Source organism: Pelobates fuscus, chromosome 2 (genome assembly GCF_036172605.1).
Source record: "Pelobates fuscus isolate aPelFus1 chromosome 2, aPelFus1.pri, whole genome shotgun sequence".
NCBI classification, from domain to species: Eukaryota; Metazoa; Chordata; class Amphibia; order Anura; family Pelobatidae; genus Pelobates; species Pelobates fuscus.
Window position 1 is genome coordinate 345168667 of NC_086318.1, and position 14437 is coordinate 345183103.

The 14437-nt window shown below is 39.2% G+C and overlaps 1 protein-coding gene across 1 annotated transcript in view; it reads right to left on the minus strand.

The window, feature by feature from the left end:
• The window catches only part of SYNE1 (spectrin repeat containing nuclear envelope protein 1), a 389325-nt gene extending 377939 nt beyond the window's left edge, over window positions 1–11386 (minus strand). Inside the window, exon 1 of the mRNA XM_063443606.1 lies at window positions 11302–11386. Within this exon, the coding sequence (XP_063299676.1) occupies window positions 11302–11368 (67 nt within the window). The 5' untranslated portion in view covers window positions 11369–11386. The remainder of the gene's footprint in view (window positions 1–11301) is intronic.
• Between the last annotated feature and the right edge of the window lie 3051 nt (window positions 11387–14437).

The following is a 14437-nucleotide window of genomic DNA, read 5'->3' on the forward strand; positions in this document are numbered from 1 at the left end:
TGGTTTTCCCGATGACCTTCCATAATTCATCCAGCTGGGTATCAGCTATTGTTAAGGACAACTGGAAGATAGTTATGGCCAGAAATTGGAGACAAACGGGTGGGTTAAACTGGCAGGAGATATGTATACAAATGGAATACCAACGCAACATGGAAGCTGGGATAGCCAAGATATCCAGAGAAAAATATAACGAAGTTTGGGCCCCTTGGGTTAGATTTATCAATCACAACATAAACCCCCCCCCCCCCCCCCACAGAGATAGTTATCCGTAGATGAGAGAATGGGTAGCAGGTATGGTTAAGGTTAAGGCGATATGTATGACATGTATGTCTGTATGAATGCAAGGATGTAAGAAGTAAGATACAGCAGAACACTGTTTAATGAAGATGCTTACTAATGCACGGCTTGACAGGCACTTAGAATTATTATTTATTGAATTGTTACTGGAAAATAATTGCTAGAACCGTGTTTAAAAACTATACAGTTGCAAGCTGTGTCTTTACTTGAATTGAACTTGTTTTATAAAAAAAAAAATGAAAATAAAGATTTATATATATAAAAAAAAAAAAAAAAAAAAAAGGACAACTGGAAGCTGATTTCAGCGGACGACACACTGCCAAAGATTTTTAAGGAAAGACCACTCATTTGTTATAAGAAGAACAAAAGTCTTAGAGACATACTGGTGCATACTGATTCAGTCGATAGCTACTTTGGGACAGTCAAATGTAACATACGAGGGAGTGTGCATTGTCTAGGGTGTGTGACATGTGGACACATGATTCCAGCGAAGAAATTCAATCATCCACACACCAATAAGATATATGATATAAGACACACCATTACCTGCAAGACCCAGTTTGTTGTATATAAATTAGTCTGCCCGTGTGGACTCCATTATGTGGGTAAGACGGAGACACAACTGTGCGAAAGGATCAGAGGCCATCGTTCAAGCATCAGATTAGCTTATATCCATCTCTAGACTATCAGATAAGGCAGTTGCCCAACACTTTTTGGACAAAAAGCACCCATTGGCATCATTAAAGTTTGTGGGTATAGACCATATCCCTCCCCCTGTAGAGGGGGTGATAGAGGAAAGATGCTGCTCCAAAAGGAGGCCTTTTGGATCCATCAATTAAACACGGTGGCTCCTATGGGGTTGAATGAAAGCAATACTTATCATTCTTTTATATAAAGGTTATCAGCTAGTCATTTTTGTTTTTAATTTTCATGCAAATATTTATTTGTATAAGATAGGAACAGGAGTTGTTGTTATATGTATGTGTTTTTTTTATTTTGTCATATATATAGATAGTATATTGTACCTTTGTCTTTTATGCACTTTATAGTATTGCACATTATCACTTTAATGACATCTCTTGCACTTTATATTACTAGCAGCACTTTATATGACTCACATATATATGGCATAGTTTTTATTCACTGTAACAACACTTTTCCCCTTGGGGTTAACCTGTATGTCACCAGGGCATTGGGTGATATGTATTAATGCTTGTCCAGTGCTATACACTAATTACAGCTGTTTTCAGCTTGATCTTCTCCTTTGTCTTATATGACCGTTTTATGCACAATGCACTATTATGCTTTTTCACCTAAATTTAATATATCTCCCGTTTCGATCACTGTAACGGATCGCCTGGCACCCCGACCGGGTACCTCCGTTAATGGATGCTCCTAGCGTTTCCTGAGGACTCCAAGCACTCTGGCAGACTCCAAAATCACCGAATCAGAGAAGCATAGGAATCCTCTCTAGCATATGAATGCTGTAGACCGTTGAATAGGAACCATACGAATAGGCTTACACTCCTAGCAGTCAACTGGAACAGCATGCAATAAATCCTTCCCCCAATAATGAGACGACACTTCACTTTGAGGGTAAAACAGGAACTCTGGACTGGCTCATCCAGCCTGGCTTTTATTTCCATCTCACACATACAGGCCACACCTAGGGGGAGGCATAAAATAACCAATAGTAACACGGGTGCAACCCACACATCCCCTCCCCTTAGTGTGACACATAATCCCATTATGCATACAGTTTAAAATATACTTTTACACAACTTTCATAACTTTAAAACCATACATCACATTCACATACAAATCACATATTCAGACTCAGCATACTTTAAACATAAACACTTCCAAAAATCAGGCAAATCCCTCCAGTGGATCAAAAGTTACACGGAAGTCCTTTTATGACCGACCGCCAGCACATTTTCTTGCCCAAAACAGTTCCATGGATTTGGGCTGTGCGGTCGGTCAATTTCTGGCATAAAAACGGCTAAGTCCCATTCGAAGTGTGCCTGTACTTCGACTTTAGTCAAAGTGTCGAAGTGGAGTTGATGTTAAGGGTCGGCAGTGTTCGAAGTTAAAATGGCCGCCGCCACGTGGGCCTTTGTCCGATAACGGCCACTTCGACAACTTCGGTAACTTCGACAGCTTCGACAGCTTCGACTGTGTCCGAAGTGCCATATACAAAAGTACCAATCTGTCCCCAAAGTATTTAAAGGGCTAGGGACAGTATTATACAATCCACATGCCCACAAGTAGTTCTTAAAGGGTCAATACATTATGGTAGCAGTCCATAAGCCCCAATTCAGTCCCTTAAAGGGCAATACCTCCCAGGGACCATAATCACTGGGCAGGAGGCTAGCAACCAGGCTTCTCCAGTTCTCAGTGGCGAGGTTGGTTCCGCCACAATCACTGCCCTTATTTATATGAGCAGAGTGTTTTGTTGATACTGTTGCCTGGGAGACGGGGTTCCCGATACATAGGCTCGTAAGCTGAGGGGCCGGGACGCATATTGATGCACTAGGTGCCGGCGGGAACGAACGGGAGCACATCTGGGTGAGTGGCTTTATTGATTATTATGGTATATATTGTCTTTTGGTGTATAATATTTTGTTGTCTTGTTGTCCTTTTTGACCCTGAAGAAGGTCCCGAACGGGGACCGAAACGTCGGTCGTTATTTTTAACATTACCTAATACATTTTTCGTTTTAAAGTCCGGAGAGCAGCCTTTATTGTTGGATTTTACATTTTCTGGAGTTCTGGTGTTGCGCCCGGCATTGGACTGTTTTGTTAGCGTGAGTACAGGGGATTCATTTATTTATACATATATATATATATATATATGTATAAATAAATGAATCCCCTGTACTCACGCTAACAAAACAGTCCAATGCCGGGCGCAACACCAGAGCTCCAGAAAATGTAAAATCCAACAATAAAGGCTGCTCTCCGGACTTTAAAACGAAAAATGTATTATTATATATGTATTATTATACATATATATATAGAACAAAATAGTAGAAAATATCACTCCAAGGACTTCAAAAGAATATGGTGAAAAAAAAAACGTAGCTTTTATTCAGCAACTGCCACAAAGTATCAACGTTTCAGTTCTAGTGCAGAACTTTCGTCAGGATAAGGTGCATTACATAAACCAACACTTATATAACAAACAAATACAAATTACATTAGTACATTGTATAGAGAACAGGTGTTGTTTACCCCTATCTCAGTGTAGTCCCCATGGTGATCGCCGAAAAACGCGTGTTAAATTGACCCCTGTATGTGTATTCAGCAGCTGGGTCATGCTGCTGTGTGACCTCGCGTTCCAGCGGGTGCTGAAGCCGTCGGCAGTCAGGTTGTTGACATGTCGCCATGGCAACCAGCCGCTCATGTCTAACTGGGCGGGGGGACTGAGTGTGTGGGTGGGAAAGGGAGGAGCGATCGGTGAACTTCCCGATCAGTGACAGGACTTACAACACAAGGGAGACAGATCGATGTACACAGTGAGGAAGAACATCTCTCTGCACTGTGTAAGTGGGTCACTCTCTGGAGAGAGAGGCTGTCTGTTCCCTATATCGGTGCAGCGCCCAGGGGAGGCTAATAGGCAAAATAGAAGAGGCTAGTTCATAGCCCTGTGGGATTGTAGTATGATTCATACATGTAGTGCCCAAAAGGTAAATCGGGTAAGGCAGTAGCTTAGTGTATGTGCCTTAAAGTATGGGCACAAAATGGGAGACACTGATACTGTTAGATGGAAGCTCCAATGGGGATTAGCCTGTCATGAGGATAAACAATTGCTCAAGTCATTTGGCGTAACAGGGGCATAGTCTCCTAATGTGCAGTGCTGATGGTGATACTATGTGAATGGACAAAATAATTATTGTAAACAGATATCATTCTGTATGTAGAGCCCCAGTGTGCATAATGGGCTCACACTGACAATATGAAGACAAGAGTATTTAACCCCTGTTGAAACTGAAATGTAAAATGTGGGACAGAATATATTGCTAAACAATTGATCATGCTTCTACCCAATAGCTTTCTATCTGAGCCGATGAGTATGTCCAGTATCTAATCAATTGAATAAAGATACAAAAGGATATGGATCTGTCCATAGAGCCCCCATATCCACATAACATAAAGAGCCGGTGTAATCAATACATGCATAGATCAAAAATTAAGACAATGATATAGATAATGTAGCTGACCCAATAGTCAAGAAACTGTCCAATTATTATATATCTGAGCCTGGAGATACAGTCAAGAAAAGTTCAGTTCAACTCCCATAAGTGTGAGATACCTAAAGGCAAAAATGCAGACATGAAAGCAATAGTTATGTACAGTGGTGACCTACTTGTTAGGCCAAATAAATGTAACATCAATGTAACATCAAAACTGTATAAATAATTTCAGTCCCGGGGGCCGACATGTCATAGAAAAATACCTATGTTTGTATATGTATGTATATGTATATATATATATATATATATATATATATATATATATATATATATATATATATATATATAGTGTATGAAAAGTAGTATTTTAGTAGTGCTGAGCCAACAATTATTTCCAGAAAAACAGACAATATCCACTTTAGCTTCGAATTTTTAAATTCATTTACATAATTAAGAATGACATATATAGGTCAACATTTGTTGTGTTATCTTCCTGGTTTCCTAATCTTTAAATAGTGATTACTCGTAATAATGTGCATTTAAGGAAATTGATCATGCAGCAATAATCCTGATTATATAAAATTACTTTAGCAGAAATACAGAGCTACAGGGAAACATCTGCCACTTATCAGAGATGGCTATTATTTTAATATCACATGAAGGGTAGTGAAATACATAGCATTAAATATCAAATATTTGTCAATGGTGGAAGATCCTTCAAGTTTCGATATGTATGATAGTTTTCAGTCTTATAACTGAAGTCACATTGTTTTATATATTCTTATTTATTCTCAACATTAGTGTGATGACACTGACGCATGTTAGAATGTAGAAAAGGAACTGGAAAATAATTTTCCATTTATTGTATTTTCCTTTATAATGGCACTAAATTGACTCTCTCTGAGTTGCTCGCAGTGTTTTAAATAGAAATGCTGTGACACTTTTCCTCTTAATGTCACACAATAAATAGATTAGCAGGAAGTAAATGTATTTAAAGTGAACATATTTTTCACCTAAGGCTAAATTGTACAAATGAGATATATACTTACTACACATTTTTTCTTGCCCTTCTCTTTCTATGGAGTTTCTCACCTTCTACCCAGTGGTTCCATCCCCGCCATAAGCTCGCCCTTGCAGGAGTGAATTCTCAGTTTTGTTCAGCCTATCTATGGGAAAGCATCGGATTTTGGATGGATTTTCCAGTGGCTGACACATGTGTAAACACCGGCTTGGATGGAGGGGGATCAAAGTCTATAGGTCTTTCATGAACATGGCTGAGTCACACAAGGAACGCATGCTCCCTTGCGAATAATGAAGCAGGGAGAGAGGACTGACTCAGGATAGATGGAATACGGGCTCACTATAGGGCAGGCATCAGCATAGAGTCTATGCCAACAGTCTGTTTGCTAGGAGGGAGTGGAAGCACAATTTTAGCGCTATTTTATAGGGCAATGTATACATTTACAATGATTACTCTAATACAATGTATAGATGAAAATTAACTAGGAATTCATTGCTGATTTGTGCAAAATTGTATGACCAATTTCAATAAACACTGATCAGCAATTAATTGGAGTTATGCTACAATAAGTGTTAGGTGGCAATGCATCCAGATATGATTTCAGATTGTTAGTCTAAAGAATCTCTGGCCTTTCTGCTGCTGATAATACAGAAGTGTTGCTTCAGTATTATCAATACAAATTTAGACAGCAATGATGGGGTTATGCCACTTTCCTCCTGCAAATTTGTATGGATAATGCATAAAAGTAACAACACCCACATTATCTCAGAGGAAGTAATGGGGCTGAATTCTGGGTTTCTACAAAACTGCTAAAAAACTACCTTAAAGGTGAGACACAATTGTAATTCGCTTTGTGAGTTATTTATTATTTCTGGATAGAATGTTCCTTAAATGGGGTGACTGCATTGCAGATAATCTTTTCATCCATAATGCAACACAAAAAGCGTGTCCGCAAGTGCTCTGCTGTAAATCTTGGCAAAGGTGAAAATGTATTCAGTCTGCTGTAGAATTTAAGACACGATAAATCAGGTGACAGTATCCAGCAACAGAAAATTGAGCCAAGCCCGCAAAACAGAAACTGAATCTTTGGTTTTAATCATGTAAGCTAATTTCATGTCTGAACAGCCCTTTGTTAAAGAAGCAGTCTAAGCACCATAATCACTACAGCTCATTGTAATGGTTATGATTCAAAAATGCAATTGAAATTCCTAAGCAGATTAACCAAAAAAAATTAGGTAGTATCAAAGCCTATTTGCACCATAACCACTTTTTTGAGCTGCAGAGGTTATTGCTTTGAGAATGGCCTTTTAAAAAATATTTAACTGATGTGTCTCCAAATTACAAAGTGTTATTGTTATTCTAAAACATTACAAGTCTCAGTCTAATAATATGACTTTTAAATGGCTTGTTATTCTGGTGAAAGAAAAAAACGTGTTAGTATAACAATTTAAAGTGTACCTGTCATGACACTTATAGCTTATGCTTATGCTTAGGCTCAATAAAATGATCAAATAGTCTGCAAATTAGCATTTTTAAGTCATTTGATGGTATTTTGGAAAGCGCACAGTTCCACAATGTCATGAGCATGTAAAAATGATACCCTTCATTTATTAGAGGCTGAGGTTACATTTTTTATGCTCTGAATAAAATTGATTTAAACGTGGGATCTAACAGTATCCATTTCTGAAAAATTACACAGGCACAAAAAACTCTCAGACCGTGGTAAAAAAACACCCCTAAGGAAATATAGATATAGCGACTGGGAATGGTATTTATTATATAGACTAAGTAACTTGCGCAAGGAAATTAGATACAATTTAGAAATAATAAGTCACAGGGTTAGCATATGTCCATATCTGTCACTACTTTCTACTAGCCAGACACTACTTGCTAAAGTAAAGAAAAAAATCTCCAAAATGTCATAATATCTACCTTAATCCTATCAAATGTCAATAAACTGAGCAACATAATGAATACAATATTGTGACTAGTGATAATTCAGTGTATCATACCTTATACCATTCACACTACAAATCTTAAATACTTATATTTTCTGTTCCTTCAAGATGCCATAGATGTGTTTCTTTATATTCAATACTCTTTATGATGACTTGATGTATGTAATGACAACATTATTCTTCTAGCTGATGTAATCAAATTTCGTCAATAAACTACTCTTCCCCCTTCTGTCTCTGGACACAGGGTCTGTCCTTCCTCCCTAGTCCCTCGTGCGTCGCGGCCGGCGAGTGCTGCAATTGCATTTCTATTTGACTTTATTTTCCCTTTGGGGCTATCTGAATGAGTGACAACATATCCACTTTTTTCTGTTTCTTTTCAGTGTAGTCATCACATTATACCTCACTTCTGGATTCTACGGACACTTTGGATGTTTCCACTACCGTAGTCTGGATTGCAAGTTTATTTCTGGTTTCCTGTTGGATTGTTCACTGTTTGAACTCTATTTGGAACTTTATTTTCTAGTTCGCTACAAAGAAAGAGGAAGAGATGGGCGTATCATAGCCTTTTGTGTAATGATTGAATGTTTTCTGATTGGTTGTTCTGTGCTGCTGGAAGTTTTCAGTAAAGAGAGATATACAAATATCCGCCTCCTGTCATTACTAAAATTAAGATTATAGGTACACTCCGTTAGCATAATCTACAGTTATGTGTCTGCGGCTGCATGCCAAATATTGGTTATATATAATTGACATTATTTTATTGGCAATTGGTATTATTAGTGCTTAAACTGCTCTTTGTTATTCACTGGTCCACTACTTGCTATAGTGTCTGTTTCTACGTTAAGTAAGTAGGGGCTGTTTAATATCTGTCAAGTCAAAGTAGCGACAGGGAGTTAGCGGCAGCTGCTACTAATAAAACAGTGCCTTACAGCTTCCATTATTCTCTATGGGAAGATATTACTGACTGGTTCCAACCTCTACTTTTCCTGGCTGCTACTAAGCCTCCAAAAGCCTCCAAGCTGAATAATTGATAACGAGTGTGTAATCCTGCTGTTGGTGAAGTAGCAACTTTGGACTGCAAGTTTCACTTTGATGAACAAAGGACTGGTCTGGCATTTCTAATATTGTCACTTTTAGTTTTATGTCTGGAAATATATTACACTTGAGCCGTACATTTACTATACCTTCTAATACCACAAGTAAGACCAGTGAATCGTATGGATCTTTTAAAAGAAAATAAATGTTTTTCTTGTTTATGCTGTTATTTTCATGAACCAACAAATTATATGAGGGATGTCAGGGACCCAAACAGTTAGTTCAACACTACAGTGTTAGGAAAACATGTTTGTATTCCTAATATAGTGTTCCTTTAAGGAATTTTGAGAAATAAATCATTATTGGAAAATTAAGAAAATTATACATTTCTAATTTATTTTGTTTTGTTTTTATTTTGCACATAACATAAACTTTATTGATTACTCTAAGCTATTTAGGAGTCAAATGGAATGCAACTACATATGAAGTGCAAGTCAAATTTTTTTCAACTTTTGCAAGGGGCATGTGGAAGTCATATAACAATAGCATAAATTAGAATTGTTGCAATACTTACCATAATGTGCTGCTGGAACCATGTTGATTTGTGCATTTATGTAAAATGCCTCCTGTGACGAGACCAATATAGCCACATTGCATTGGAGGAGCCTGGTTGCCCACCTGTTGCCTTGGGATTATGGACCCTGGGAGATTTGGCCCCTTCAATTAAGTATGGTAGGAGTTATGTATTTTTGTATCCTTTTGTGTTTTACTAGTAACATGTGCTCAATGGAGTCTGCCTCTATCCCTGGATATAATTGGATTATTTTCCCCATTGTCTCCAGGATAGAGGGCTCTGTAAAACCGGTTTGGGCCAGATAGCCATGCTGCCAACCAGGCCCCAAAAGATACTTTACTAACTTCTGAACCCCTGCTCTGATTCATGCTATTTTTTGATATGTTGTTCTCCTGAATAGATTGATTGTGAATTTATAATTTATGCGAATGTGATGTATATTTTAGAAGTTATGAATATGCTGTAAAAACTGTATTTTTCCTGCCTGTGATAAATTACATTAACCCATTGTGTTCAGTAATTATATCACAGGCAGAGGGGAGGATTTTATGTGTTTGTGCTGGGTGTGTTTTATGTTTTACTGTACGGGATTGGTTACATGTTGTCCCTCCCTGTGGGATGTCCCCTTGCATGGGGACTTGCATAAAAGTCTGTGAGTGTTAATTAAAACAGACCACTGCTTGACCTTTAACACGGAGCTTTGTCTCGTTCTTGGGGGGATTCACTGTATGCTGATAGAGACTGATTGCCAGGAGTGTAAGCTGATTGTCTGCTTTTCCTGTTCGTCTGCTAGCAGCTATTCGTGAGGTTCCAGTTCGGGAGTTTGGAGTGCTACCTTATTCCCTTGTATGCAGTTCGGGAGTTTGGTGCATTCACTTGTATTCAATTCGGGAGTTTGGTGTTCTACAGTAGCTGCCGTTATATCTGAAAGGGGAATATCGCCTAAATGGATTTTAACCCCTTGTCTGCTGAAATGGTCCGTTACACCTCCTATATTGAGTATGTCTAAAGATCAATTTTGTATAGTACAATAAATAATTATTTTGACACTGCCAAAAATTTGGCTGTTTTGACCAGGGAGGGCAATCGACTTAAAGTGAAACGTTTACTAACATAACATTACAATATTGTATATAAATACATAAATCATGGACTGTGTATGACTTACATTCCTTTTATAAATTGAATAAACAATATGAAGGAAACCGACCACTAACACGTCAGTACACAATAACTTTAAAATAGTAAAATAGATACTCTAATCAGCTTTAAAAACACCTCAAAAAGTTCATTTTTGTTGCATTTTTTTTTCTACTGGTGTCAGACTACTATGACATTTTGTTCGCCCATTGTGGGTCTAAAAGAAGAAGATTTAAGAAAAAAAGACAGGTTTTAGATTTATTGAACCACCTCACTAATATTAGGATGAGCAGGTAGGTATAAGGTTTTGGAACCTCTAGCCACCGGGGAAAGGAGGGTGGGGGAATGGCCCTAACTAAATTGAAAGGGTGGACAAGGGTATGCCTACCCTATATTAATTAATGCGCCCCACCTGAAGCCTATTGGTGTGGATAGGAAGGGTCATATTGGTGTGCCCAGGTTATTTTTATTACTTCTTCCTCCCCCATTTTTTTTAGAGCCCCCATCCTCTTCTGCCAGATTGCAAATAGTTGGAAGTTAAACTCTGCATCACAAAAAAAATAAAATAGTTGTCTCTAGGGAAATGATTTGTTTTGGAATACATCCATGTGATTTTACAGTTTGTGATTAAGAACAATTTGCCAAATTGCCCCAAAATTTGGGTGAATCGTGATTCGTCAGGAACCAAATACACATGTCTAATCTATACTTATATATTAGATAGTTCACAGAACTATTGTAGTAAACAGCAATGAGCTACTGTATAAATCACAGATATTGTTGACATCACATGCTCTCTGTAACCTTGTTAGTTTCAGCAACTGTCACTGAGGGTTTGCAAACAGTGATACTATTCCAAGATGGCTACCTCCATAGTGAATAACTGTCAGATCTTCAAGTACTAATTCCATCTCAACCTTCTAAAACTTGCTTAGACGATATTGATATTAATTAGAATTATTGTTCTAAACTAATTTATAGAAAAAAAGGCATTTTTAGTTGACAGTGTCACTTTAAGAATCTGGTCAATTCTCTATTTTGAAGACTCAGCAAAGCAGTTTTAAAAAAATAAGGCACATACCTTGCAGCCTTTGCATGACATTAGCAATGTCCCTTGTGGATCTTGTCGGCAGTCGAGATGTAGCCATGATACCTGTTCTGTCGAGTTTCACTGATGGAATTTTCACACTAGGATCTATGTCTTTAGAATGTTACAAAATATATTCTGGTAATTCTCTGAAGCATCACATCTATGTACTTTCTTTTCTCTCTCGCAGCTGATGTCTGAGTTACTGTGGCAAGATGAGCAAATAAAATCCGACCTGTCACGTTTCCAGTGCTGGTATATATTTGTTCTCTTGAGCTCTGGACTTCTCACTGAAGGTATGGGCTGCCTGTAAAGATAAAGAGATAGGCTTTAGAGGAGCTGGGTATTGGTACTTGCAAAGCTAAAACCTGTAATCTCATTAGGCATTCTGACAAAGATTGTCAGTGCAGGATATTCAATATCACTCGTGCCAAGGAGACTATTGTTGTTAAAAGCATACTTAGCCTTATGTGTTGAGCGAAAGATCCATCAACAAATAAAATCCACTGTGCGTGTGCCAGCTATCAATACTTTTCATTTCGTAGACGCTAATGTAATGTGAGCTTTATTTTCTATATATAAAAACAACTTATATTACTTCAACATATTTAAGAGTATGAGTATAATAATTCCTTTCATAAATAATGTATGATTTTAAATAAACCATTAGTGGCCTTTTCTGTGAGAAATGAAACAGAATTCTATATCTAATTAATAAGTTTGATAGCCGTCAGATGTGCAGGTAATCATAAATACTATATTAACTGGACAATAAAACTTAAAAATAAGATGCTGTATTTAAAAACGGACTATAAAAAGGTAATAAAAATATATGTTATGAAAAGCATTTTAGATATTTAATCCAAAATACCAATGTGACAGCATTACTCTTTATAATAGGCAAGCTCAATAAAGGCTGTGTTGTCGGACAAAACTTTGCTATGTTCACTTGCGGTACTTTAATAAAGGGTCACTGACACCTGAGAACGAGTTGGATATATTTGTCATTTTAGGTATGAGTGGCAACAGTTAGTCATTTAAAAAAGTAAATGGGTGGGGGGCGGGGCCTGACCGCTGACAGGATCAGACGCGTTGTGTCTGAGCTCCCGCTCCAAGACCCAAAAATCGGAGAAAATTGGAGGATGCTGCGACTGGCAAACCCCACCAACATCCACACAGACCCCCAGTTACTGGGGAGAGCGGGGATACCGTATGGGAACCAGTCCGGCACCGACAGTAACCCGGCTGGGCTCGCTGGGGCTTGAGCCGGGAGGGACGGCCGCTCTCCCGGGTCTCCTGGCCGGCGGCTAGCACCCCCCCCCCTCTTGGTCTGCGGAGGCACTAACCAGGGCACCAACCTGGGCCAATCAAACGGCAGGGAACATCACCCGGGCGCCAGTTCACAAGATGGCTGCCGCCATGTGCACGGGCCGCCAGAGAGAGCGAGCTGACGCCTGCTCGAAAATGAGGAATCCAACGCAGCTAATGAGAAGAGCACCCACTATTATCCCAGCAGCACATCACAAGGCAATAAAAAGTGTATGGACACTGCAGATGGGAGCATCTAATGTACCTGAATATTGTCACGCTGCCCCCCGACCACAGAGAACACTGAAAAGACGCTGCACAGACTCCCGCCGGAGCAACAGGTGGAACATGAAGATGACTGCAACCTTGAATACCAGCGGCAAGCATAAAACACTGTCTAAATATAAGAGACTGCCAACATAAAGGGGGTGCTTAGTAACTCAGTCATTGTTACCAGCTACCAGTCAGGAATATGGGATCTGCACTTAACAAGCTAATACTGTTGTGTCTTTATCTTGGGAGGGGGGGAGGCATAGATAGTTAATCTGGGTCCAGGGAAGCGCTTGTAACTAACTGCCTAACTACTGAAGCACCACATATCGCAAGGCGCAATGTTGATGTATGGGCTGCATCTCATACTAATAGAGTTACCTGCTAAACCTAGCCTGATGCAATTAACATTGACAGAACCCTATTACTTCGCCTCTGTTCAGTTTTTCTATGCCAGAGCCTGGTCCTAGCCTGTATTTAAATTATAAGCAACTGAATAATCGTTCTATCCTTGCCTGCAATAACAACCAGTACAGGGTATTTATGCCAATCACACTGTCATTGACACTTCCTCAGCACCGGTCTGCTAATCCTGTTATATCGCTTTAGGCAATCCTTTACTCTATTTCACTCTATTCTACTGCACTCTATGTTACTTTACTTGTCATTTAACCCCTTAAGGACCAAACTTCTGGAATAAAAGGGAATCATGACATGTCACGCATGTCATGTGTCCTTAAGGGGTTAAAAACAAAAATATGGCAGTCTTTCTTAGGAGTGTATTACAAACCATCTTGTAATCATTGTAGCGGAACCCTATTGTGGCTGTCCTCCCTGTATTGTGAATTGCCCTCATCTACCCTACCCTGGCCATAAAGACAAACACTGTGCCCGGCCCTTGGATTACCTCAGGGCAGTGGTGCTACTTCAAATGGGCACTTCGGATACCGTCGAAGTGCCGAAGTAACCGTCGAAGCTGTCGAAGTCGTCGAAGTGCACGGCATCGAACAAAGGACCACGTGGCGGCGGCCATTTTAACTCCGAACATCGCCGACCCGTACCATCGACTCCACTTCGACACTTCGACTAACGTCGAAGTACCGGCCGCACTTCGAACGGGACTTAGACAATTTTATGCCAGGAATTGACCGACCGCACAGCTCAAATCTATGGAACTATTTTGGGCAGGAAAATGTGTGTGCGGTCGGTCATAAAGGGACCTCCAGCTCCAGAACTTTTGATCTGCTGGAGGGATTGGGACGATTTTTGAGAGGATTACTAATTAAAGGCTGCTGATTCTGAAAATACATGTTTTATGTTTGTAGCACAAATATTATAGAAGTTATGAATATGGGGTAAAAGTTATGTTTGAAACTGTACAATAATGGGATTATGTGTCACACTAAGGGGAGGGGAAGTGTGGGTTGTACCCAAGATACCATTGGTTGTTTTATGCCTCCCCTGGGTGTGGCTTGTCTGTGTACAGTTGTAATAAAAGGCAGGCTGGATGTACCAGCCAGCAGTTCTGTTCCTGAAACTGTGTGTCGTCCAG